Genomic DNA, 24,860 nt, shown 5'->3' with positions numbered 1-24,860 from the left:
GTGGTATGTGGGTCGGTATGTCCTTGCTCCAAGGGTTTTTATACAGGTTCCTTGGTTTTCCTCCCTCCACAAAAACCAACATTTCAACATTTCACTTTAAACCAGTGGACAAGAAGAACCACCTCATGGAATGCCCCCAGCTAAATCCCATTGTCATTATTAATATTTTTATTATTAAGTGTCCTTTGTTTGTGGTAGGTCCTCATAGACTCGTCATTTTGCTTGTCAAGAAAAGAAACTGCTGAAGCACTGATTGAAATTACTGCCATGGATGCTACCTTACCTTCTTTTGAAAAAGTAAGAACAAGAAAATTTTGTTGCAATCAAAGAATTCATAATCAAGTGTCTAGAGTAAGTTGGAATTTCACTGCTTTTCTCAAAGCATAGGGCTAACTCTTCACTCTAATGAAGGGCTTAAGTCAGATTTAGCAACTACTTACATTAACTAAATTGTAATTTGGTCCACTTGTGTTTCCCAGAGATAGCAACCCTCTGGTTTTTTTCTTCTCAACCTGTATTGCAATAAGCTGTTGTGATTATTTTTGTTTTGATTATTTGGTGTTTGATAAAATTGCACTCTATTGGTTTATCATCATCAATTGCCTGACAGGAGAATGTGTTTGGTCTTAGCTACTAGAGACAAAGGGAGGTTCCTCATCCTTGGCCCTTAAGTGATCATCTCTCATTTCATGATCTCTCACATTGCATGTTTCAGCTACTTGATGAAGTTCAGAACCTCACTGACTAGCTATTTGAAGATACAGACAAGAAAAGCTGCATAAACAAGTTCGAGGGAACATAAAGGTTAATTTTCTTTCTCACCTTCATTACTTGTACTCTCGAGAAATTATTGATGACAACAAAATTCCTTCTCAGGTCTGGAGGTCACTCTGCAGAGAACATTCCTCGTCATCCTGTAATCCTAACTCTTGGAAAAGTAAGAACCAGCTTTTTTAGGTCTTACATTTGTTTAGTAATCAGCCATTAAATGTATTCTAGCTCTAGCTCTGAAGACCTGAAAACTGAACAACCAATATGTGGGTTCTTTGTAAATAGATGTTGGTGAACTGTCAAGGAATCAAAGCTTAGCCAAACACAAGGGTGGGAGGAAAGGCATCCGTAATGGACTGACATTCCATATTAGTTTAAAAAGTGGTCATTTGCAACATTAGTGTAATGGGTACTGGTTGCTCACCATTATATTCAAAGTGTTCAGACACTAAGGTAGATTTATGGGCATGCACAGATATGCTGTAATTGCAAGGTGTGTGCCTAAATTGTGGTAGCAGATCTTACTTATCAACTCATTCAGTATTGGGACGTACTCTTCTACAATGTTTGAAACCAGAGTCAATTTCTGGCATATCTATAAATCAAATTGATCTGTATTTTATGATTCATAGGATATTCAGCATCTTCCATGGGAAAGCATACCCATCCTGTTTGACCAACCTGTGACAAGGGTCCCATCTCTGCAATTCTTTTTTCCAAGGTACACATTTCATTAAGAGGTCTTTGAAAGTTTGAAGACCTGACTTGTTTCTCAAACAACTGTCATGTTTTCTCCCAGAACCATATTGATTTTTATCTCTGCTATGCTGTCAACAGTGGAAAGAAATTTATTTTAATTAATCATAACAACCCTGATGCCCACTGATTGTGTAAACCATGGTTTGGGTTAGACCTTGTGTAAAGAACTGGCTCATTTGGTTTCTGGAGCATAATTCTCCCTTACAATAATGGTTTGTAATTTTATGAAAAGAAGTTGTGATCTGATACAAAAAAATGTTTGTCATTTCATTATCTATTAGCCAAGGTAAGCATACAGGAAAAATTGTCAATTGATTGAATTGAATGAAGGTCTTTTGAAATGTGGTTGCCTACCACAACAACTTTTGTGCCAGATTCTTAGCTTTTTAATACCTTGATATTCATTGTCAGTTAATATTTTTTTCTGCATTTCTCTTGATAGTTATCGTGTCAAAGACAGTTGCCTGAGATTGATCCTGAGAAAACATTCTATGCACTCAATCCTTAGAATAACCTACCCAACACCCAGAAAATGTTTCAGAAGTGGTTTGAAAGGTACAAAACACAAGCAAACGATTGAAGCAAATGAAACAGAAGAAAGACCTGATGTTGTGTTTCTTATATATTAAACTAGGCTATACAAGTTGAGAGAGGTAACACCAATATATTATAAAATGAACAAATAGATTCAATGTTGCTGTGTGTCTGTTTAGTAATAGATCACAGATGACATCAAATTGTAGTAAGAATAAAAAAGTGGCACAGGAAGCCCAGCCAAGTGTGTCACTGATTTTGGCATTTTGGCAGCATGTAATGGTTTTAAACAATAAGAAAGCAAAATGTTGTTGATGGTGACATTACTCTTGCATCTGTTTTTTAATAGATCACAAGTACAAACCAATCAAAATGCTTGTATAATCCAACGTATATGAATAATTGTTGTCACTTGCAGCGAAGATGGATGGCAAGGTATCACAGGAAAGGCTCCCACACAGGAAGAGTTCAGGAGTGCTTTAACTGACCATGACTTGTTCATGTGAGTTACTGTAAAGGCTCCAGTAAGGGGCCTATTGGCCCACACAGCCAACTAGGAGTATTACCACTCACCCCCCCCCCCCCGACAATTCGGCAGAAGCCATTTGTCCTTCTGGGTGAAGAGAGGCACTGTGAGAGTAAAGTGTTTTGCCCACAAACACAACACACTAACCCAGCCAGTACACAAACCCAGACCTCTCAACCCGGAGTCCAGTGCACTATTCTAGGGTCTCCCATCAGCTTTGACTGTCCATGACCTGTTCATGTGAATAACTAAAAGCACTCCAGTAGATCTCCTTTTAAATGGGCCCCCTCTGTCAAGAACAGCAAGCTTCTGGTATGCTTCCTATCTCTCATCAGCCTGCAATTTACATCTCTCCCTCTTCCCAACAAAAACTGTCATGTACTGGTGACATTTTCCTCCATTTGAGAATGTCGGCTTCCATCTTTAAACATTACAAGTTCTCTACCAAGAAATGTATACAACAGATCAGGGGGAATATAAAGAATTTGGCTCTTACAAAGTTTTTGAAAAGAAGGTTCCCCTCACACCCCTCTGATATGCATACCTCTAAAATAAACCCTAGTTCTGAAACCCTGAAAATTGCTAACCCTGCCATTGACAAAGTAGAAAATTTAAAAGGTCGTAGAGGTTGGATATTTGCAGAGCTGTCAGTGCTGAAATACTGAGAATCATGACTCTTAAATGTTAAATAAGTTGACTAAGATAGAGACAAAGGTACTTTGGGTTTCTTTTATACATACTTGAAATTTTGCTTGTGTGACTAATTAGGTTGGATGACCCATGTTATTATCATTCTGATATGTCTGTATCAGTTACTACCAGTAATGATTTATGTTACATTGACTGAACTATATGCAAATTACAACTGAAACAGGGGAGATGGTGTTTTTTTTTATTTTAGAAGTGAAATCAGTATCTATGACCCTTTTTATATGACATTTGATGCTCTTGCGTGAGTTGCAGTTGCTTAGCTGCTAAACTGGGTCCATAATACAACTGTTACACTTATTAAGGATCATATTTACTGTAGGTGCTCTCAACCAATACATCGGTTGACATAATTATTTGTCGAGAGTCAGTTAACATTTGACCGATATGTTGGTTGACATTTGGCTGACAGTCGGTCAATGTATCGGTAAAGATATTGACCATCAACTGTCGACCAAGTCTCAACCAAGTATCGGCCAGCTGTGAACCAACCATCAACCAAGTGCCAACTGACTATCGACCAAGTGTCACCCAAGTGTTGACTGACTCTCAACTGATATATCAGTGGAGAGCACCTGCAGTAAACATGATCCCATACTTAGTTCTAGATGCGATAAACATTTTCAGATAAGGGTATCTACAGTAGAAAGTTTTATTGTTGTTGTTGCTTTAATCATCGCATCAATATTCTTTCTAGATATTTTGGTCATGGCACTGGGCGTGAATTTCTGCAGGGTGATGACATTCAAAGGTTGGATTGTCGCGCTGTTACTCTGCTTATGGGTTGCAGTTCGGGAAAACTACAGGTTAGTTTATACCTGACCGTGAAGGAAAAACATTATCACATAATTGTTGTTGACAAACCAACAAAATGCAAAGGAAGTGTCCAATTGTCTGGTTCAGATGTGTAGTTGGTTGAGACTAGGCATGGGGCATATAAGTAACCACTCTATTTTAATTCATTAGGTTGGTGGAGAGTGTGAGCCAAGGGGGATGGCCTTAATCTATCTTCTGGCAGGCTGGTATGTCTTTGGCATTCATTTCTTGTGTGTTAGTTCCCTTACAAAGTCTTTTACTGACGTGCTATACTGCAGGTTTCAACAGCTTTTTGCTTAAGCAGCTGTTGATATAGTAGTGGGTAGCTGTCCTTGGAAAAGGGGTCCTAAGGCAAGACTTAAACATGAGAGCCAGCTCGCAGGCTCAATAGACAGCAGTAAGAGGACTCATGGGCAGTGATAGACAGCTGATAACCAGCTTTTATTGAAACCTCTGGCTCTATTTGACAGAGCTCAACACTAACTTTTCAACTTACTAGCCAAGTGGCCAGTGACAAGTTAGATGTTATGACAATTTCAGTTTGTTTGCTAGCTTCACTGGCTAGTGGAAATCGAAAAACACTGGCCAAAACTGAATTTCTACAAGTGTGTGGCTAGTTGGCTACCATTAGTGTCAAGTCCTGATTTGAACCCAAATGTCAACTGCTATTGACCTTTGTCATTGGGAAACTCGTATAACTTTGCTTTCCTTATAGGTTGGGCACTCCCTTTTCTTGGACCAGACCCTCAAGGAACTAGTTATTCTTCAAAGACCATAGCTCTACTCTATGGTTCACTGTATAGATATGTAGCATGTAATCTATTTATAATGTATTCACTTTCAGCCCAGCCATCGTTGCTAACTTGTGGGATGTTACTGACAAAGACATTGATCGCTTCAGTGAATTGCTGCTGAAACAGTGGCTTCAATCTGGGTCTTGTTTCTCGTTACCACAAGTACTAAGCCAGTCGCGACAAGCTTGTAAACTGAAATATCTGATAGGAGCATCTCCTGTAGTTTATGGCCTTCCAGCTTACACCAAGGAACAGAATGGTTAACCAAGGATTATATACTAAAATATCTCTAGTTCCAGTAAGCAATAGCAAAGTATTTACCATACTAGTGCTGATTGTGTGGCAAAGAGGACAAGCATTGTGCAGAGTGTTTGGAAATGGTAGTGCATACAATTTTAATGCTGATAGAGCACTTAACTGTAGACTACCATATGCAATAGGTGCTAAATCTACATGGGCTGAAAGTACCCGATCAGTTTAAGCAGAGCCAGTTTGTCATACTTTGTCCCACAATCCTGTTAAGTTGTACAGGAAAGAAACCCATTTGAAACAGAGAGGGACATCTTTTTTTTCCTGTTCTACTACAGCTCTTATTCTCTATCGCACTAACTTTTTTTTGAAATCATGTCAGTACCAACATATCCAAGGAATACATAACAAACTTTGCTTTGTCAAATAACAAACCAAGGTTACAGTTATTAACTGTTTGTAACCATTTTACCTTATTATATCATCAATTGGGAACAATTTGAGAAATGTATCATCTGTATATTAATGTTTTACATTGGCAATTAAAGTTTAGCTTGCATATTAAGGGCATTTCTCTGATATCTGTACCAATTGTGAAAAAAATGGAAAAGGATACAATTCATAACAGAATGAATTCCAAGAAGGTACCTAATAATTTTAGTGTCAATATTTGTTTTAATAATTGAGCTTGAAATGATGATGATGGTGTTGTTGCCTCAATAAAGTGTAATTATTCATGTAAATATATAGTTCCAGGTTTCCTCTCAAATGTGTATTTTCATTAATTTTGTCGAAGTTAATGCAACAATATAAAAGCAACCCTTTTTTACTTAATTTTAAAGATCTAAAATGAGTTTCTCCTTGGAAATGCAAGTATTCTTGCTTGAGTGTCAACCTCGATTTTAAAGATATATCTTCATATGTAGCTGTGAAAATCAGGCAAATGTGCATTTTTGTTGATTGTTGAAAGGTTTGCTATGGTGAAAGAGAAGTAGTTTTCAAGCAAACTTCATGAAAACAAACGGGGAAAGGAAGAGGGGGACCAAACAAACAGAGAAAGCCCTTGGTTGACTTTTCAAACCCTTAAGAGTAATCAGCATCTAATATCTCCACACAGTGATACTGCCGAATCATTCATTAGGATCATGAGAATAAAGGAAATTATCTTCAACCTAAGATTTGATTGCTAAACAAAGGAAATGTATAGAGAGAAATGTGGAGAATACAGATACTGAAGTCAGGTTTGATGTTCTTGAATTACAATTTTTTAGAGTCCTGTTTTGTTTTCTCCAAGATGGGTATGGACACATTTCTGTGCATGTGAAGAATGAAACAAAGTGCTCAACAATTGTAAAATATTAATTAGTATTATGTATCACATTTCATACTAAATAAAGAATTAAATTTGCCAGTTTATTTATGTTTTGCACTAACAGTACAAAATTAAATTTCTGGTAGTTTACCTGTCTGTTTTTAGATCTTTATTGATACAGGAAACACCCACTGAAATGGCTGTTTTCCATAGTCAATGCTGAGCTAACAAACTGATTTAACCCTTTACAGGCATTAAATGGGATTTCACACAGAGCTTCCCCATTTTTGCCAGACATTTGAAAGGATGGCTGCCAAGGACTTTAAAAAACAGCATAAAACCAATCTTCAAGACTTACGCTTAAAACCAAAGTCTATTTGTTCAATGGGTGAAAAACCATATCCAACAGATACATCGCAATTCAGTGTAGAATGGTTAACAAAACACACTCCACTACCCGTCCAGTAGAGATTTATTCTGTGAATAGTACTATCCAGCCTTTGAAAATCCAGGAGAGTTACTGTTGAGGTTTCAGGAGTGAAAGGGTTAATACTTATGCTTTAAGGCCAGTGATAGACCACCGAGGTGGCAACTTCTTGCAGTCATGCAATGATCAAAATGTTAATCAATAAAAAGAACTGTTTCAGTAGATCCTGAAAACAACCACCCTAAGTAACTTTGTGTATACATGTACTCGACACCTTGGCTATATTGGGCATGCTGTATCAAAATAGTGCAATGGCAAAAATAATACTGTTTGCTGAGCGGTAAAGAAATTATTAATCTGATCCCTTGGTGAAGACTATTGAACCACCTGGAATGACCAGTGGTAACGCTGAGGATGACTAATACCCCATTGACACCAAAGCCTAAACATGCTTTAAGGCTGTTTTGTTAAACATGGTTTAACACAACAGTTCCATAGAAGCTGCTCAAATCAATATTTGGTTAACTTCAAATGTGGCACATTGAAAATACAATTTAGGAATTGCTTGAATCTCGTGGAAAATTTAGTTTTTCAGTTCTCTGCTTCTGATTTTTATTTAGTTAAACCTGGTTTAACTAAACAAGTTTTCTGGTGTGAATGGGGTATAAGTTACAAAATGAATTCATCAAGTTGATGCACAAATGTTTCAACTGGCCTCAGATATGGCAATGTCTGTCTTTTTGAAGTTAACTACAGATGACATGGACCAAAATTTACTGTGTAAAAGTTTAGAAATTTTTTTTGTAACTTACACTACAGCAAGCACCTAAAAATTCGCTGACACCCTTTGATCAGAAGACCACTTTCCTTTCATTTTGCTTTTGACATGAATGGATGAATGGTATAGTAAATAATGAGGCCATTTGGCCCCATTTAGCCTCTATTAAAGGTATATCTGTTTGCATCAAGCCAAATTTCCAGACATGGGGAGTGAAAACCTAATCATTCGTGACATCTCCAAGTCACCTTTAACAGTACTTTTGTCTGCCATTCTCCACACCTAGAGCAACTAGTTTACAAATAAATTAGCATGGCAAAACAACCTATTCTTCCAGAATTGCCTCGCATTAAAATTGTGTCAACTAAAAAAATACCTAACATAAATAAACTATCTCAATGTTGATCTTCCTTCAGGAACTGGAACACAGATGAAAAGTCTAGCTTAGCATATCCTTTATTGCAAATTATTCTATAAATTTGATGAGCAAGTGAACCCATTGGTGTAGGAGTGGTAGTAGCAGTTGCTGCACTTTGAGCAAGACCTAAGTCCTGTAACAAAAAACAAAACTTTTTTAGTGCTTTTTGTTGACAAGAACGATCCATTTCTGAATTCCAAACATTCATGCTTTGATAATAAGGCTTACTGCAAAACCTAATTCTCCCATCACTTGACCTTTACCCTCACTATGAAACAGAAGTATATTAAGTCTTTGTGGGCAAAACACTTTACTCTCACAGTGCCTCTCTTCACCCAGAAGGACAAATGGCTTCCGCCGAATTGTCAGGGGGGGGGGGGTGAATGGTAATACTCCTAGTTGGCTGTGTGGGCCGATAGGCCCCTTACTGGAGCCTTTACAATAACTCACATGAACAGGTCATGGTCAGTTAAAGCACTCCTGAACTCTTCCTGTGTGGGAGCCTTTCCTGTGATACCTTGCCATCCATCTTCGCTGCAAGTGACAACAATTATTCATATAAGCTGGATTATACAAGCATTTTGATTGGTTCGTACTTGTGATCTATTAAAAAACAGATGCAAGAGTAATGTCACCATCAACAACATTTTGCTTTCTTATCCTCTAAAACCATTACATGTTGCCAAAATGCCAAAATCAGTGACACACTTGGCTGGGCTTCCTGTGTCACTTTTTGTTCTTACTACATTTTGATGTCATCTGTGATCTATTACTAAACAGACACACAGCAACATTGAATCTATTTGTTCAGTTTATAATATATTGGTGTTACCTCTATCAACTTGTATAGCCTAGTTTAATATATAAGAAACACAACATCAGGTCTTTCTTCTGTTTCATTTGCTTCAATCGTTTGCTTGTGTTTTGTACCTTTCAAACCACTTCTGAAACATTTTCTGGATGTTGGGCAGGTTATTCTGAGGATTGAATGCATAGAATGTTTTCTCAGGATCAATCTCAGGCAACTGTCTTTGACACGATAACTATCAAGAAAAATGCAGAAAAAAATATTAACTGACAATGAATATCAAGGTATTAAAAGCTAAAAATCTGGCACAAAAGTTGTTGTGGTAGGCAACCACATTTCAAAAGACCTTCATTCTATTCAATCAATTGACAATTTTTCCTGTATGCTTACCTTGGCTAATAGATAATGAAATGACAAACACTTTTTTTGTATCAGATCACAACTTCTTTTCCTAAAATTACAAACCATTATTGTAAGGGAGAATTATGCTCCAGAAACCAAATGAGCCAGTTCTTTACACAAGGTCTAACCCAAACCATGGTTTACACAATCAGTGGGCATCAGGGTTGATATAATTAGTTAAAATAAATTTCTTTCCACTGTTGACAGCATAGCAGAGATAAAAATCAATATGGTTCTGGGAGAAAACATGACAGTTGTTTGAGAAACAAGTCAGGTCTTCAAACTTTCAAAGACCTCTTAATGGAATGTGTACCTGGAAAAAGAGAAATTGCAGAGATGGGACCCTTGTCACAGGTTGGTCAAACAGGATGGGTATGCTTTCCCATGGAAGATGCTGAATATCCTATGAATCATAAAATACAGATCAGTTTGATGTATAGATATGCCAGAAATTGACTTTGGTTTCAAATATTGTAGAAGAGTATGTCCCGATACTGAATGAGTTGATAAGTAAGATCTGCTACCACAATTTAGGCACACATCTTGCAATTACAGCATATGTGTGCATGCCCATAAGTCTACTTTAGTGTCTGAACACTTTGAATATAATGGTGAGCAACCAGTACCCATTAAACTAATGTTGCATATGACCACTTTTTAAACTAATATGGAATGTCAGTCCATTACAGATGCCTTTTCCCCCACCCTTGTGTTTGGCTAAGCTTTGATTCCTTGACAGTTCACCAACATCTATTTACAAAGAACCCACATATTGGTTGTTCAGTTTTCAGGTCTTCAGAGCTAGAGCTAGAATACATTTAATGGCTGATTACTAAACAAATGTAAGACCTAAAAAAGCTGGCTCTTACTTTTCCAAGAGTTAGGATTACAGGATGACGAGGAATGTTCTCTGCAGAGTGACCTCCAGACCTGAGAAGGAATTTTGTTGTCATCAATAATTTCTCGAGAGTACAAGTAATGAAGGTGAGAAAGAAAATTAACCTTTATGTTCCCTCGAACCTGTTTATGCAGCTTTTCTTGTCTGTATCTTCAAATAGCTTGTCAGTGAGGTTCTGAACTTCATCAAGTAGCTGAAACATGCAATGTGAGAGATCATGAAATGAGAGATGATTACTTAAGGGCCAAGGCTGAGGAACCTCCCTTTGCCTCTAGTTGCTAAGACTAAACACATTCTCCTGTCAGGCAATTGACGATGATAAACCAATAGAGTGCAATTTTATCACACACCAAATAATCAAAACAAAAATAATCACAACAGCTTATTGCAATACAGGTTGAGAAGAAAAAAACCAGAGGGTTGCTATGTCTAGGAAACACAAGTGGACCAAATTACAATTTAGTTAATGTAAGTAGTTGCTAAATCTGACTTTAGCCCTTCATTAGAGTGAAGAGTTAGCCCTATGCTTTGACAAAAGCAGTGAAATTCCAACTTACTTTAGACACTTGATTATGAATTCTTTGCTTGGAACAAAAATTTTCTTGTTCTTACTTTTTCAAAAGAAGGTAAGGTAGCATCCATGGCAGTAATTTCAATCAGTGCTTCAGCAGTTTCTTTTCTTGACAAGCAAAATGACGAATCTATGAGGACCTACAACAAACAAAGGACACTTAATAATAAAAATATTATTAATGACAATGGGATTTAGCTGGCAGCATTCCACGAGGTGGTTCTTCTTGTCCACTGGTTTAAAGTGAAATGTTGAAATGTTGGTTTTTGTGGAGGGAGGAAAACCAAGGAAACTGTATAAAAACCTTTGGAGCAAGGACATGCCGACCCACATACCACATATGACACCAAGTCTGGGAATTGAACCTGTGGAACAGCAGGGAGGTGAGTGCTCTTGCCACTCAACCATCTCTAGTTTCCATTCGGTTACTGTGCAAGGTTTTGCTACTTCAATTGTCATCTTTGGGTCAAGCACCAAAGATGGCACACAAATCATAACAAAGATTGATGGACAAAACATTTTTCATACAATCTGCCATCCTTATAACTCGGGAAACTCTGATTGATTCATGCACAACATACTTCAAGCAAATGATTATCAGGACAACATCCACACAGGATTGAAACTTTCTCTTCCAACTCTCTGGCTAAGGATGCTATTGATTCACAATACTCTTCATCAATAGGCTGACCAAGAAGAACTCCTCTCCATCTTCCAAGCCAAGAACCTTCAAGTTTCTCCAAAAGGTTCTAAAGAAATGACCATAATTATTACAATTTAGACTTTCAGTTATGTCATAGGAGAGGATACACATTCATGGCTCGTGAGAGTTGAAATGCTGATCACCTTCATTCTCCTGTCAAGCCTTGTCCTTAGTGTCCACCACTCGGTTGTGTTGTTAATATTCATGCTTTTGATGCTGTCATTCATTATATCTATAAATTCCTCCAATACACCAGACTGGAACAGCTTTGAAAGATCCACAACAACTTTGTCTCCCTTTACAAAATAAATTGTTTCAGTCAATAGTTAATTAGGTTAATTTACTTCGCCAACCCTGTTCTTGTGCTTTTATCATTACTTACAGACTTTCTAGTGGTTAAATGAGAAATTATCTACTAGTAAGCGCAGGTTACCCCCACTGTTTTGTCAGATATCCAGACAGTTTGCTCAGACGTATTTCTAGTGATCTTCTAGAATAAAGAGGTATTGTGAGAATTCAGTGTTTTACCCAAAAACCCCTCATGGTGACCTTGGACAAAGCTTCCACCTGCACTACAGAATCTCAACTGACTGTAAGCTACTACCTCCTCCAACGTAGAGGTGAGAGGTCCACTCTCCCTAAATACAACAACAGAGTAACCGCAATATAACCAAGTTGTTACAAACACATCGACATACAGTGCAATCCTTGTTCTGTGCTTCTCCAGATGTTGTGTTAATCTTAACCACAGCAGGATCACAGTCAGCCCTTACCCTGCAGATCAGCAGTTCTCTGTCCTTGCTTACTGGATGTGTGAAGGTTTCCAAAGTGCAAACAGTCCACTCTAGAAAACAATAATTCTAATTTCTTACCTTGTCAATATCACACTATAGGATTATTGCCAAAATTCATTATTTGCTCAATGTAACAAATTAAATTTCAGTTCTACTTGTCAAAGGAACTAAAAATTCATGGCAAATGTAATCATCAGTTCTATGTGTAGCATGAGCTGAAGAATTGGGAAGAGTCAAATGAGGTGGTCTGGTAACAAAAAGTTTTTAACAAAGTAATTTTGCTTAAAGAATTATGTTAAATTAGTGATAATTACATTTCGCTAGAAAAAAACATTCTCCTGTTATAAGAGTCACACTGTTCTACAAACCAATCCTGAGAAAGTTGAACAGTTAAACACTTTCTTTGAAGCTGGTTTGGCTGCATAACACAGCTGAAAGCTCGCTATTGCTTGTAAAATAACTATAATGTACCTTTAGGCATGTTCTGCAATAGGGAAATTTCTTCAGGAGTGAAGAGACCGTGTTTGTATCTCTCAGTTGCACACAAGGAAAACTTCATGATGTTTCAAGTCTTGACCAGGGCAGCCAGTTTTTGGTGAGCAGTATTAGTTGAAGAGTCATCAAGTGACAAGGAGGAAAGACGTTCTGCAAGCTTCACCAGATCTCCTTTGTTTTCCTAACAGACAAAAAGGAAATAACAAAATAAAGAGAAATCTACTTGTAGATTTATTAAGTTCCCTGCTCTGGCATCCCATGTTCTAGTTCCCTGTTGACATCCCATGTCTTACAGTAGTTCCCTGTTCTGGCATCCATGTTCTAGTTCCCTGTTCTGTAATCCCCTGTTCTCGCAGCCATGTTCTAGTTCCTTGTTCTGGCATCAAAGGTTCTAGTTCCTTGTTTTTGCATCCCATATAAAGGAGCAGATAAACTTTGAGTCACTCACTGCCACAGTAATTGGGGATACCAGTAAACACGGACAGTTGTGTGCCATGTCTAAGAGGTAAAAGCATCCAACTGGTTTTCACAAGGTCACGAAAAATCTCTCTCTTTTGTATACATAACAAATAGAAGTCTATCAAATGCAACAGTAGCTACAAGTACTCACAAGCAAAGGTGTTATCATATATACCAAAGGTTTAGAAAAATCCTTTGCTATTCTCCTAAAATAACAAAACCACAGGGATTCAATTGAAAATATCCCTGGTCACTAGTCAGTGAAGTCATCTTTAATTAATTTGAGTTGAAACTTCAACTTAAATTAACAAAAAGGATGTAAACTTTGCCATTATCTTTGTAGTCTAGATGAGTCTTCTAAAAACTAGTTCCAAATTAATCTTTAGAGGTAAACAATTCCCCTTTGGCATCTTTACTATAGCTAAGATATCTTGCTCTATGGGGACATAAGAAGTTGAAATGAAATTTGTTTATACATTTGCCGTAATTGCAAAAAAAAAAAAAAAAAGAAAAAAATTTGAAAAATAACTGTTTTGCTGGTTTGGACAAGGCAAATTTACCAATTACCAGCAGATTAATTCAATGTTGAATTCACATCAGGGGAATAAAACAAAAGAAATTAACCCTTCATTTTCAGCACAACTTCATGTTCAGCAAACAATTTTTAAGATCTTACTTTATTCTCTTTCCTGTTCTGGTAACAGCTTGATGTCTAAGAGTAACAGACAAGGACAGTTAATATTATCCTCAAAATTCTCTCATCTAAAATTTTGGATTGATGCTCCTTGACTTTCTGATCTAGTGTGGGTCCAAAAGTTTAACAGAGCTTTTACTAAACATTAATAAATCACCTGTATGGTAGGCAAAATTGCCTTGCTAGTGCAACACCATCCACAAACTGCCTCAAAGCTTCCCTCACAGCTCCCTGATGAGCATACAGCTGACCAACTTGTAACAGGGATGAGAGCAAGTCATTTAGGATTGACAAACTAGAAAGGTTTTGGCCAGAACTTTCTGATGTGGCTAGCAAATCTGCACAAACAAAAGGAATAGATGCCAAAATATGTGATTAAAAGTTTAATAATAAAACAGAAGAAAACTCTCCCATGTTTCAGGCCAGTTTGATTGCACTTTTCTCTATATTTTAATCAGGATAATAACACATCCAATTACAAGCACAACTCTATCTCAAAGCCTGAATTAGGATTGCAAGGTATTGCCAACCACATGATTTAGGTATATATTATCAGGGGCTTCATTAATGTTTTCTGCAGGAGGGAAACTGGTTTTCACAGGCGGGCAAAACTCTTTGAACTGAACTTCTTTATAAGATAAACTTTCCTCCAGACCGTCAAATCAGGTGGGCAAAACCGTCCTCACAACCGGTCAATTTGCCTGGTGCCTGGCCCTTAATGAAACCCCTGTATTATCCCAGTCATCAGAACACATTGTCCCTAGTAGAAGCTCATAGAAATCAGGGGCACTACTTTGCAAGCAGGGATCTGCAGAATTGTGTCAAGAATAAAAGGAAACAAAAATTCCTCAATCACCTTACCCAACAAATTTTCCTTTTGCTTGTGTATCTGTTTGCCAGTACAAAACGCATCTAAACCAAAGATTTCTTCAGCCATTTGTGTTAGTTTATGAAGTGCATCCATAGCCCATTCCAGGAGTCAGTGAACCAAGTAGAGGATCTCAACAATGATAATACTAAAAAAAATAACTGTCACCTGGGAATTACTCATAAACTCATGAATTGATTCACTGATCAAAAATTATCTGGTTGAACAGACTGTTTTGTTGGTACTAAGTCTGCCTAAATTTTCACAGGTCACTTGGCGACGGTTTATGAAAACAATGAAATAAAAAATCAATATTGGGGAGCTGGGATTGGGCGGTGGTGAGGTCCCTCGCCTCCCATTAGTTCAATTCTTGGACCTGGTGTCACATGTGGGTTGAGTTTGTTGTTAGTTTTTTTCCTTACTCCAAGGATCTTTCTAGGGGTCTCCAAAAACAAACACTCCAAATTCCAATTAGACCTAGTATCAGTGGACAAGAAGAGCCATCTTATGGAATATCCACTGCTAAATTCCCATTTCCATTATGAAAAAGTTACTGAATAACTGTGGAGAAGAGTAGATCTAAGTTTTGGAAAGAGGAATTTCCAAAGAAGAAGAGTGAACTTACCAACTATTATCTTAAATTTGTGGATTGTGGGTGGGAGCATTGCATATTCACAGCAAATTGATTTCCATCTGGCTTTCAACAGGTGGGACTTGTAACTCTTGTGTGTGAAGACTTCACTCTGCAGTGCTTCCTTCAGGGAGACCTCCCCTTCCGAATACTAAACATTAATCAATGAAAACCACAACTGACACACACATCACAAACTGAACAATCCCGTGTTTACACGTACTGCCTATTATAGACCTGTTTAATTGGTATTTCCTCCTATACCGTATATTGTATAATATACATGAAAAAATTTCTCAGTTCTGATTGGTTAAGATGAACGCAGTTTTCAGTTAATTCAGTGCAGAAGAGAGTTAATTCAGTACAGAAGAGGGTTAATTCAGTGCAAAGAAAGAAACAAACCAGACATTCTGATTGGTCAGAATAATTGGTCAATGTCAATGTCAAGGTCAATGTCACTTGCAGGATTTCAATAAATTATTTTTGCACGTGATGCATGCGCTTTTCTTCCGCGTAGTTATGAGAAGCTACCTCGTATTTTTTCATGTATATTATTAATACATAATCACATGATTTTCTCGTGCAATTTGGAATAAATAATCACTTGTAAATGTTTTCAAAGATCACAAATTGCACTCACCCTATGGGCTCATGCAATTTTGTTAGTCTTTGAAAAAATTTACTCGTGCTTATTTATTCCAAATTGCACTCAAAATCATGTGATTACTATACAAATTGGATTTCCCTGCTGCTCTCAGAGGCTAGCTGGCCCACAGTTTCCTTGCCTAAAGCTATTCCAAGTTCTTCAGCACAAAGAAAAATCACCAACATGGAGCTAGAGTACCACGTATACATGTATGCCTGCATGATGAATGCTTGTTTAACCCTTTGACTCCCATGTCAGAGACCAAGACAGGAATTCTCCTTACAACATCAGTACAATGTCAAGCAGACAAGTGAGGAGAATAAAGAAAAAAATCAATTGTAGAGGATTATTTAGTTAATCCAATACCAAATTTTCCAAACTTACATCACGAGAAGTGTTTGGCAGACAGTAAGTAGAGTTAGTTAAAGCAGTGATAGGGTTAATAATGATTTTGATTTTTCATACCTTTCCTGTGACTAGCAAATAGTGACTCTTGGCCAACAAGAACTGAACCCATGAAGTACTGCAGGGCTCAAATCTATCAACCAGGTTACTTGTATGAGACAGAATAATTGAAGCATGTGACAAGTCCAGAATGTCACACAATGAGTGAACAGCATCACTTAGGGCACACAATCCATTATCCAGCATATCTTTGGTACCAACTGATTGGGATATACTGGCAGCCATGCAAAGAGCACTTGCTTTTTTTAAGGGCTGCAAGAAAACAATTCATTCATTGAATGAATAAAGGGGGTAAGATTCTGATGGGAAACTGTTGTAAATTAAAATAGTAAATAGTCTTTATTTCACTGATAAAATACATATCAAGTGTTACATATAAAGTGTAATGGGCTAAAATGTGTATTAATTACTTACAGCTAAGTTATGCTTCAAACCAAGTCTATTAATAAAAGCATTTTTAAAACGCTCAGTATTACAAAGCGGATAGAAATTATTGGCTTAACTTGCCTAAGCCTAAGGGTAGCAGAGTTAATCCTGGGAAGGGAGTGGTGCAATGGAAGATGTTCCCACATGCTTAATTTTTTGAAGATACCCATATGTTGTGCTGCATCAGATGGGGCAGATGGGGGGGGGGGGAGTTATAAGTACATATAATTTGGTTTCATCAGCTGAGTTGATAATGTACATGCCAATCGGATGCTGAAAAGAATTTCTGAAGCTGATGTTTCAAGTATTAACCCTTCACCATTTGCTCTGATAAAGGGCTTAACCTTGGAATATCAGCTTTAGAAATTCTTTGCTGCGGCCAATTAATATTTATTAACCCAGTTGATACAACCAAATTATCTTGTAATAACCTCCAACAATGCAGAACCTACATTATTCATTACACCACTGATAACAAAGGGAAGGATCCTCACTGTATAAAATTTCCCAGTCGAGATAAAAAAGACCTGACTGGAGAAAATCATTCTTTTCTGTTGAGTGATAGCCTTTTCCTTCAAATACTTAAATCTCTTAAAACTGCTGTCATTTCTTATACCGAAACATTTTTTTAACATTTCCATTGCCATGGTCATGTTGTGACAGGACTGCATGAACAGTTAATTGCCTGTGGGAAATCCAAATCGTCACCAATGAAAGTACGTAGCAGGTTTCACCTGTTTTAAAAGCCCAAACATTTCAGCGGTGATAAGCAAGTAATGATATGTCTCTTCAGGATTAATAAGACGGTCCAGGTCAACCTAGAACATAAAAAAAAAATTCAGTGAGAATAACATTCATGCAAGATTAAATGTATTGTATACAGTGGGAGATGCAGTAACCCAATGGTTAGTATGCTGTACTGCGGGTCAAGAGGTCTGGGTCTGAGAACTGGCTGGGTCATTTTGCTGTGTCCACTTGGGCAAAACACAGCTTTCTTTTCTATCACGTGCCTCTCTGTAACCAGGAGTACAGATGAAAAGCCTGCCAAGTGATAAAATGCTGGGGGAAGGGGATAACCTTGCAATGGACTAGCATCCCATCTTGGGGAGTAGTAATACGCCTAGTTGCTTAGCCCTTTAACTCCCAGAAATGATTTAAACATGTATCTTCTCCCTTTAAAGCCCATACATGATTCAACAGGTAATGAGAATACTTGAACTTATCATGTAGAAGTTGTTCTCTTGATCTAACACCAAATTCTTATAACTTATTTACAAGGAAATGTGTAGCAGCTAGAGGGGAGAATTAGTGATTAGGTCTTGGGATTTAAAGGGTGAATTCAATGGAAACCAGGATAACCTCGAGCTGGGTGGGCACTCTGTTTGAGTGCAGACTTAGCACAGCATTTAAATTTTAGTAATCCATAAATCTTTAATGGCACATCTTTCAAATTGTTTAAGTACCTATTGTAAAACGTCTGAAAGTATCAAAAGCTGATACCTATTTAGTTCTCACAACAAATTCCCCATGAAAGAAAACTGTTCTTGGAATTTTACAGTTTCACTTGTTTTCAAATAAAGAATTCTCACTGCCAGTGAAAAAATATTAATGTTTTGGAAATTAAAGTAAAAAAATATATTACATAGCCCTAAAATGCTTTTTCCAGGAAACATTTACCTTTCCACTGGTGTCTTGTTGCAGTGATTTGGTCCTTAGTGACGTCCACATTTCCAAAGCTGCACAAAGTGATTCCATAAATGGTTGCTCCAGGCAGATATCTTCTATCTGAAAAGTTACACCAACATTTCATTTGACAGTCTGATATTTTGAGGGAATGAGGTGCTTTTGGGGATGCACCGGAGGTGCAATGTCAGGGCCCCTTTCCCTTCTGCACGGTCCTCCATGTACACGTACAGGTACAGTATGTTGTTGTTGTAGAAAAACTGACTACAAAATTCATGTCTATTGTAAAACAGGCACATGACATTTCATCAAAGACAACAATTTGTTCCTGAAAATGTGTTGAACAAGGAACAATATAAAATCTGTATAAGTAATGTTCACTCTAGACTTCAAGTTAACTGAAATCAACTTCTTGCCCCAGTGCGTCTCTTTGTTGGAGGCACACTCAGTGGCCTAACAGATAGCCTGCAGCCAGCACGACCTCAAGAAATCCAAATTTGAGACCTGGGTGGGTCATCAAATTGTCAGATCAGATCTTAATCAAAAAAGTTTCCAGTACTTTCCTCTTCTCCTTCATAACTGTCAGAAAGCTCTGGCCTTGCTGAAGTTGCTCTCTCATTTACTGCATCTTTGTGCTCAAGCAAAGCCTGCCATAAATATGCAGCACCAAGTCTATCCAGCAAACGTGAATGCATGTTTTTCTCCTCATCCTGACTATCTGTTGAGTCCAATAACTGCTCTAGAGTCTCCCCAGCTTCTTGACAGTACTGCGGTGCAGATCTAAAGAAACTCAGCTACTATTAGTGTCGAGCCCTGCAGTGTCTGCTCATTGCAGGTCTAGGTTTCTTTTGATGCAGATTTGATGTACTTGAAAGGGATCAATTTTTTTTGTCCCTGCCCATCAAGGTGTCTGCTGGGTAAAGATTCATTTTAATAAAAGTAACTGACAGTTTGAATGACCAACTTTGTCCTTTCAATAAGAAGATGATAAAAATTCTTCACAATTAATAGGAGACTTGGTCGATCCATGGTTACCATGTTGAACTCCAATTTAAGAGGACTGTTTTGGAGTCCTAACCAAGGCCACTGTGTTTTGTTCTCAGGCAACCCACTCTAGTTTCATACTGACCCTTTCCAACCATGAGTATGGATTGGTAATAGCAACTTAAATGCTGTGGATTTACAAGCAAGGGCTCGAAATTAATGGTAACCCATTAACCAATGGTTAGTAATTTTCAACGTTTGGTTACTACAAATTTGTCCAACTAACCCGACATGGTGAGTAAAATTTTCTAACATATTTAAACATCAGTAGACCTCAGCGCAAAGAGCACGTAGGCCCGACTCTCAGAGGAATACTTAGAATACTCAAGTTGTTAAGTCAACTTTAACTCTTTTTAGAGAATGTGCTGTAGATGTACTGTTCTTGACTAATCATGGTCAACAAGAGGAAATAAAATAGGTGGATAATTGTCTACCTTTTTGGGGTCACCATACAATTTCAGCTACTCTTTAATTTGTCCTAGTTGTTATTATCAAAATGTTCAATATTTGAGATATCGTAACTTGTGAGCTTGGATACCAAACTTTATTATTTGGTTAGTAAAAAAGATGTCTACTAACCCGAAGGGTTAGTGATCCAAAAATTAAATTGGAGCCCTGCCTGCCATGGACTAACATCCTGTCCAACAGCACTAGGCCTTTCAGGCTGGTAGCTAAGAAGTTAGGCTACTGGCTGAAATTTCAAGTGAGGTGGCTCAAAGGCGGTGAACAATTGTAAGTGTACAATGAAATATATGAAGTTCATATATTTTGAACTGCGGTATTAGATACGTATGATGCACAATCCTTGCAGTAGATAGCGCTATTGCTTTAATACACTGTAGCGCTATTGCTTAAATAGCGCTATCTACTTCGAGGATCGTGCATCATACGTATCTAATACCGCAGTTCAAAATATATGAACTTCATATATTTCATTGTATCTAATTTATCACTTTCACGGGTTTATTACGAATCAACTTAACAGCCTGCTCCCAGTTGGCTTGTTAGCTCAATTGGTAGAGCGCTACACTAGTATCGCAGAGGTCAGTGGTTCCAATCCCGTACAGGCCTGATTTTTTTTCAGGTCTGATTTTCACTATTGCTTAAATAGCACTATCTACTGCAAGGATCGCGCATCATACGTAATTGTAAGTGTGTAACCTTGGAATGGCGGGTTGTGCTTTACCAGGTGATTGCTGGCCAAAAATCCAGCTGCCGACTTCCACTTTTCTTCTGCCAAATTTCACCAGCAGCTGACAGTTAGCAACAGCCCTGGCCTGTATGTCAGCTGGTAACCATTAAACCTATACAGGATAAGACACTTACCTCTCTTCTTCAAGGTCTACCTCTCCTAAGCTATGCAGGGCTATAGCAAGTTCTAATGCAGCTGATGCATAGTGAAACTCATCTTTGTGAACAACGTACAGCTCTCTCAACTGTTTGATGACAGCAATTTGCTCTACTGCTGTGTCATAGCTGAAAAAGTTTGGAACAATTCAATCAAACATTTTGGAAGGTACAGTTGTACTTCACTTATGAAAGAGGAAACCATAAGAAGAAGTCAGAATGTAAAAGAAAGTCTTTTGTCACCTTTTGGTCTTGTAACAAGCAAGCTCTTCCTGCAAAACAAAACAGAGCTGGCTTCCTTCTACATCTTTTGCATCTTCTTGCTCTGCAAATGCACTGCATAGGGTTCTGAAAAGAAAAAAAAAGAAAGAAATTTCTTCAGACAGTTTCCAATTTACTCAATCTTACTTTAATTATGTAATTCTTCAACACCATAATGATTATATCATTTTGTCTTTTTTTATCACTATGCCTTATCTCTCCAGAGTCAACCTTAAAAATATTAGAATTCCCCCCATTTTTTTCTTCCCTCTTTAAATTAATTTTATCTGATCCTTTTGAAGCCTTGAACGAGCCAAAAACTAGGAATTTGGTGTATTGAGGAGAGGAATCTGCCACATTTCAATGGTTATGTTATGATAGTGCCTTATTATTTTTTATTCACTTGCTGCAATGCATAAAAAACTCACTCCTTCCTTTTCTGATGCATTGCAACTTGTGAATAGAAATCGTTTGAGGGCACTTCCCATGGAATAATCCTTATATTTGCTGCATGTATGTATGTTCCGTTTGATTATGAAAACAACATGCATGCATTTGATCAAGTTTAAACAAATTAAAACCAATTTTCTGGAGTTCTTGTAACCTTTTTTTTACACAGTATGATCTGACATCTGCTTAAAACTCATAAGCTTTAAGTTAGTTGACATCAAAATACTAATATTTATTTTGAACTCTATTACAAACCTGCATCTCTCAGACTGTTTTTCTCCCTCCTGTAGATCCTTCACCAGCTCATGTTTCACTGAGACCCATTGTCTGACTTGCTGTTTTAGGGTGTGGGCATCAGAGGCTGTTTTCAGTGCTACCAGGACCACAGTTGAAGCAGTCTTTAGTGCATCCCTGATTCTTCCGGCTCTTCTTTGACAGTCAACTAGCAAGGCATACTTTGTGAGTAGCTTCACCTGAAAGTATTTTTCAAACATTGCCAAATAAACATTTTCAAAACTCACCATGTCATTGTTAGCCAAAATTAGATTTGTCATCAGCAACTTATTCTACATTCACCCTTTAACTCCCATGAGTGACCAAGACAGAATTTCTCCTTACTGTATCAACACTATATCAAACAGACAAGTAATGAGAATAAAGACAAATACCAATTGATAAAGGGATTATTAGTTAAGCTAATACCAAATTCTCCAAACTTGGATCATAGAAATTGTGAAGCAGACAGTAAGGAGAATTATGAATGAAATCTTGGGAGTGAAAGAGTAATAAGTTTTCCCCTCTTACCCACTCTTGTTCCTATTCGGTTCATCACAAACCTGTTTCATTTTTGTACCCATAGCAAATTGACCTTATGAGCTAGAAGGCCTATCTTGTCACAGCTTATTTCAGTTTCAGAATCATGAACTGATTAGGAGTGTTGGTGATTCCCCCTAGAAAGAATACCAGTTCATGAAAAGGTTACTCCCCTCTAGGGCTCCACACTAATGGTAGCCAACTAGCCACAGACTAGTCGAAATTCAGTTTTGCCTAGTGGTTTCTGATTTCCAACAGCCAGTTTGGCTAGTAAACAAACTAAAATTGTTGTAACATCTAAGATGTCACTGGCCACTTGGCTAGTAGGTTGAAAAGTTCAGCACAAAACTTTTTGTCAAAGTTTTCCTTAAATTTTTTCCAAAACCCCTTTATACTCCTGTGCTGGGTTGTTCTTTACTTCTACATGTGTTTGGCTACCAGTAATTAAGAAATTTGTCGAATTCTGGCAGTTGTTGACTGTGTGAAAGGACCCTGTTCTAGCTTAGAACACCTGATACCCATAAGACAGTCTTGAAACAATACTTGAATGTAAAATTTTTAGCAAGGAAAACTCTCATGTAGAGAGTCAAACCATAGTTCAACTGAACTATTAATTATTTCAATAAACTTTAAATTATAGTACATTCATCGATTGAACAGACTTTACCTCTTCAGCTTGGACAATGATTTTCTCTTCTGTTTCTGCTCCAAAGCTCCAGATTTTTAACTCATCACAGGCAAGAGCCAGCAATGGCACTCCGTCAGCAAAACAGTCGCTTTGATAGGACACACAGCCTACATTGTAAACAGTACTACCCACCCATCGCAGCTCATCAAGAGATAAAGGAATATCAGGGTCTTCAAGAGCAACGTGAATAACCTTGCTTGCTTGCTGTGCAACTGTAACACATTCTCTCAGAATGCAAATTCTGTGAAGAAAACAAAACTGTGAATCAAAAACTGCACTTTGAATGACAACATACAGTTGTACTTCACCCATCACCTCTCACAAACTGACTAGTAACAAACAGTAGAATACTTTCCTTCCACAAGATAAGGAGTTCTATTTGACAATGGAGACCATCCATTTATCTCCACTCAAATTTATTACCAAAATGATTGCTCATTTGTTGTAATTCAGTTTCATCATTGTTTCAAATTTAATTTCCTTTTGTTTTGGGCATGTCAACGTACATGTATGCTAATACACTTGTAAAACATGGGATAGTTTGAACCTACAATCAGCGAAAAAACTGTCCACAAATTGACCTTTTCAACACCCTACTACTTAAATTTCATCTCTTTTGCCCCTGTTAAGTTAACCTGTTCCCCTCCTTCCCCTCAAGACAATGTTGTATTGTGATTCCATGAACTTTTAGCTACACCAGAGATGACTAGCTTAAGTTTTTAACAGGCGGGAATCTAGCAATGATAGGTGGGTATTTGGGCTGAAGGCCCACTCTACCATGTCTTTGGCACGCTATACCAAGGGGGTTCCAGGGGCATGCTCCCCTGGGAAATTTTGAAAATGTGTACTCTCTGAGATGCATTTTTCTTGATTTTGGGGGCAAAATCAAGGGCATTCATTATTTCACATACATCAATTACAAATACAGCTGGCCATTGAGCCTGAAAAATGGACGATGTGATATGAATGATGCGATCATTGCACTAAATGGAGTGTTTACAATCCTTTCAGTTCAGGTAAGACAGCAATGAAGGTGTAAACAAACAAAATAAATAAATAAATAACAACCCTCTGACAACATTTAAAAACATTTTGGAGAAAGTAGTGCTTTACAGCCAGAAAAATCACATTCACAGCCAGGTAATTTTCCTGGCTTCCAGCTATTATCTACATCCCTGTACACACAGGCAACATTGAATAGGTGGGGGGGGGGGAGGGGGGTCTTGTCAGTGATTTAGAGTGTGGTACAAACTGTCATGTTATTCTAAAAATAAATAGAACTCCTTAAACATGATGTGTCAACTAATTTTGATGCTGATTGTAGGATAAAACTGAACCACATAATACACCATACGTATAGTGCTTTTAAAATAAATATTTGGACCCAACCTTGAATTCCTGTCACATTCTTTTGCATTCTTGTCACTTTTCACCTGATCTTGATAAGAAGAAACCACAAAGTTCAAGACAGTCAGTTGTCTTGCTGTGGTCTTTTGCAACTGTTGGGTACACTGTGCAATCAAATTGTCACCATTAGGTTTGTGCAGAGTGTGCTTGATGTGTTCACACTGGAGAGACAGAATTCTCTCATACAACTTGAGCAGCTGCACCGCATCTTGACA

At 37.7% G+C, this 24,860-nt stretch overlaps 1 protein-coding gene and 1 pseudogene across 3 annotated transcripts in view; one reads left to right on the top strand and one right to left on the bottom strand.

The window, feature by feature from the left end:
- The first annotated feature begins 784 nt into the window (after positions 1-784).
- Positions 785-6,573, top strand: LOC148736565 (separin-like). 2 transcript variants are annotated; one of them, XM_088751962.1, is made up of 7 exons: positions 785-937; positions 1,404-1,492; positions 1,973-2,085; positions 2,483-2,566; positions 3,996-4,104; positions 4,265-4,320; positions 4,830-4,969. In XM_088751962.1, the coding sequence occupies exons 3-7, from the start codon at positions 2,063-2,065 to the stop codon at positions 4,870-4,872; spliced, it is 315 nt and encodes a 104-aa protein (XP_088608088.1). In that variant the 5' UTR covers positions 785-937; positions 1,404-1,492; positions 1,973-2,062; the 3' UTR covers positions 4,873-4,969. The 2 variants fall into 2 exon arrangements, with proteins under 2 accessions (XP_088608088.1, XP_088608087.1); XM_088751961.1 differs by having other exon boundaries at positions 786-937; positions 4,959-6,573.
- Positions 6,550-24,860, bottom strand: part of LOC148736564 (uncharacterized) — a 19,303-nt pseudogene continuing 992 nt past the window's right edge. Inside the window, exons 1-25 of the transcript XR_015998383.1 lie at positions 24,628-24,860; positions 23,218-23,479; positions 21,993-22,210; positions 21,270-21,374; positions 21,006-21,155; positions 19,195-19,415; positions 18,630-18,733; positions 17,687-17,770; positions 16,527-16,778; positions 15,410-15,566; positions 14,778-14,828; positions 14,074-14,254; positions 13,899-13,934; positions 13,374-13,428; positions 12,740-12,944; positions 12,173-12,318; positions 11,618-11,770; positions 11,353-11,520; positions 10,813-10,911; positions 10,323-10,393; positions 10,172-10,232; positions 9,616-9,705; positions 9,023-9,135; positions 8,543-8,626; positions 6,550-8,225 (exon numbers count right to left, since the gene is read on the bottom strand). The exon at positions 24,628-24,860 is cut by the window's right edge and continues 992 nt beyond it. The product of XR_015998383.1 is annotated as an uncharacterized LOC148736564 (transcript). The remainder of the gene's footprint in view (positions 8,226-8,542; positions 8,627-9,022; positions 9,136-9,615; positions 9,706-10,171; positions 10,233-10,322; positions 10,394-10,812; positions 10,912-11,352; positions 11,521-11,617; positions 11,771-12,172; positions 12,319-12,739; positions 12,945-13,373; positions 13,429-13,898; positions 13,935-14,073; positions 14,255-14,777; positions 14,829-15,409; positions 15,567-16,526; positions 16,779-17,686; positions 17,771-18,629; positions 18,734-19,194; positions 19,416-21,005; positions 21,156-21,269; positions 21,375-21,992; positions 22,211-23,217; positions 23,480-24,627) is intronic.

The sequence above is a fragment of the Stylophora pistillata genome, chromosome 3, assembly GCF_964205215.1.
Source record: "Stylophora pistillata chromosome 3, jaStyPist1.2, whole genome shotgun sequence".
Taxonomy (NCBI): domain Eukaryota; kingdom Metazoa; phylum Cnidaria; class Anthozoa; order Scleractinia; family Pocilloporidae; genus Stylophora; species Stylophora pistillata.
This window is presented reverse-complemented; position numbering and strand designations above follow the sequence as displayed.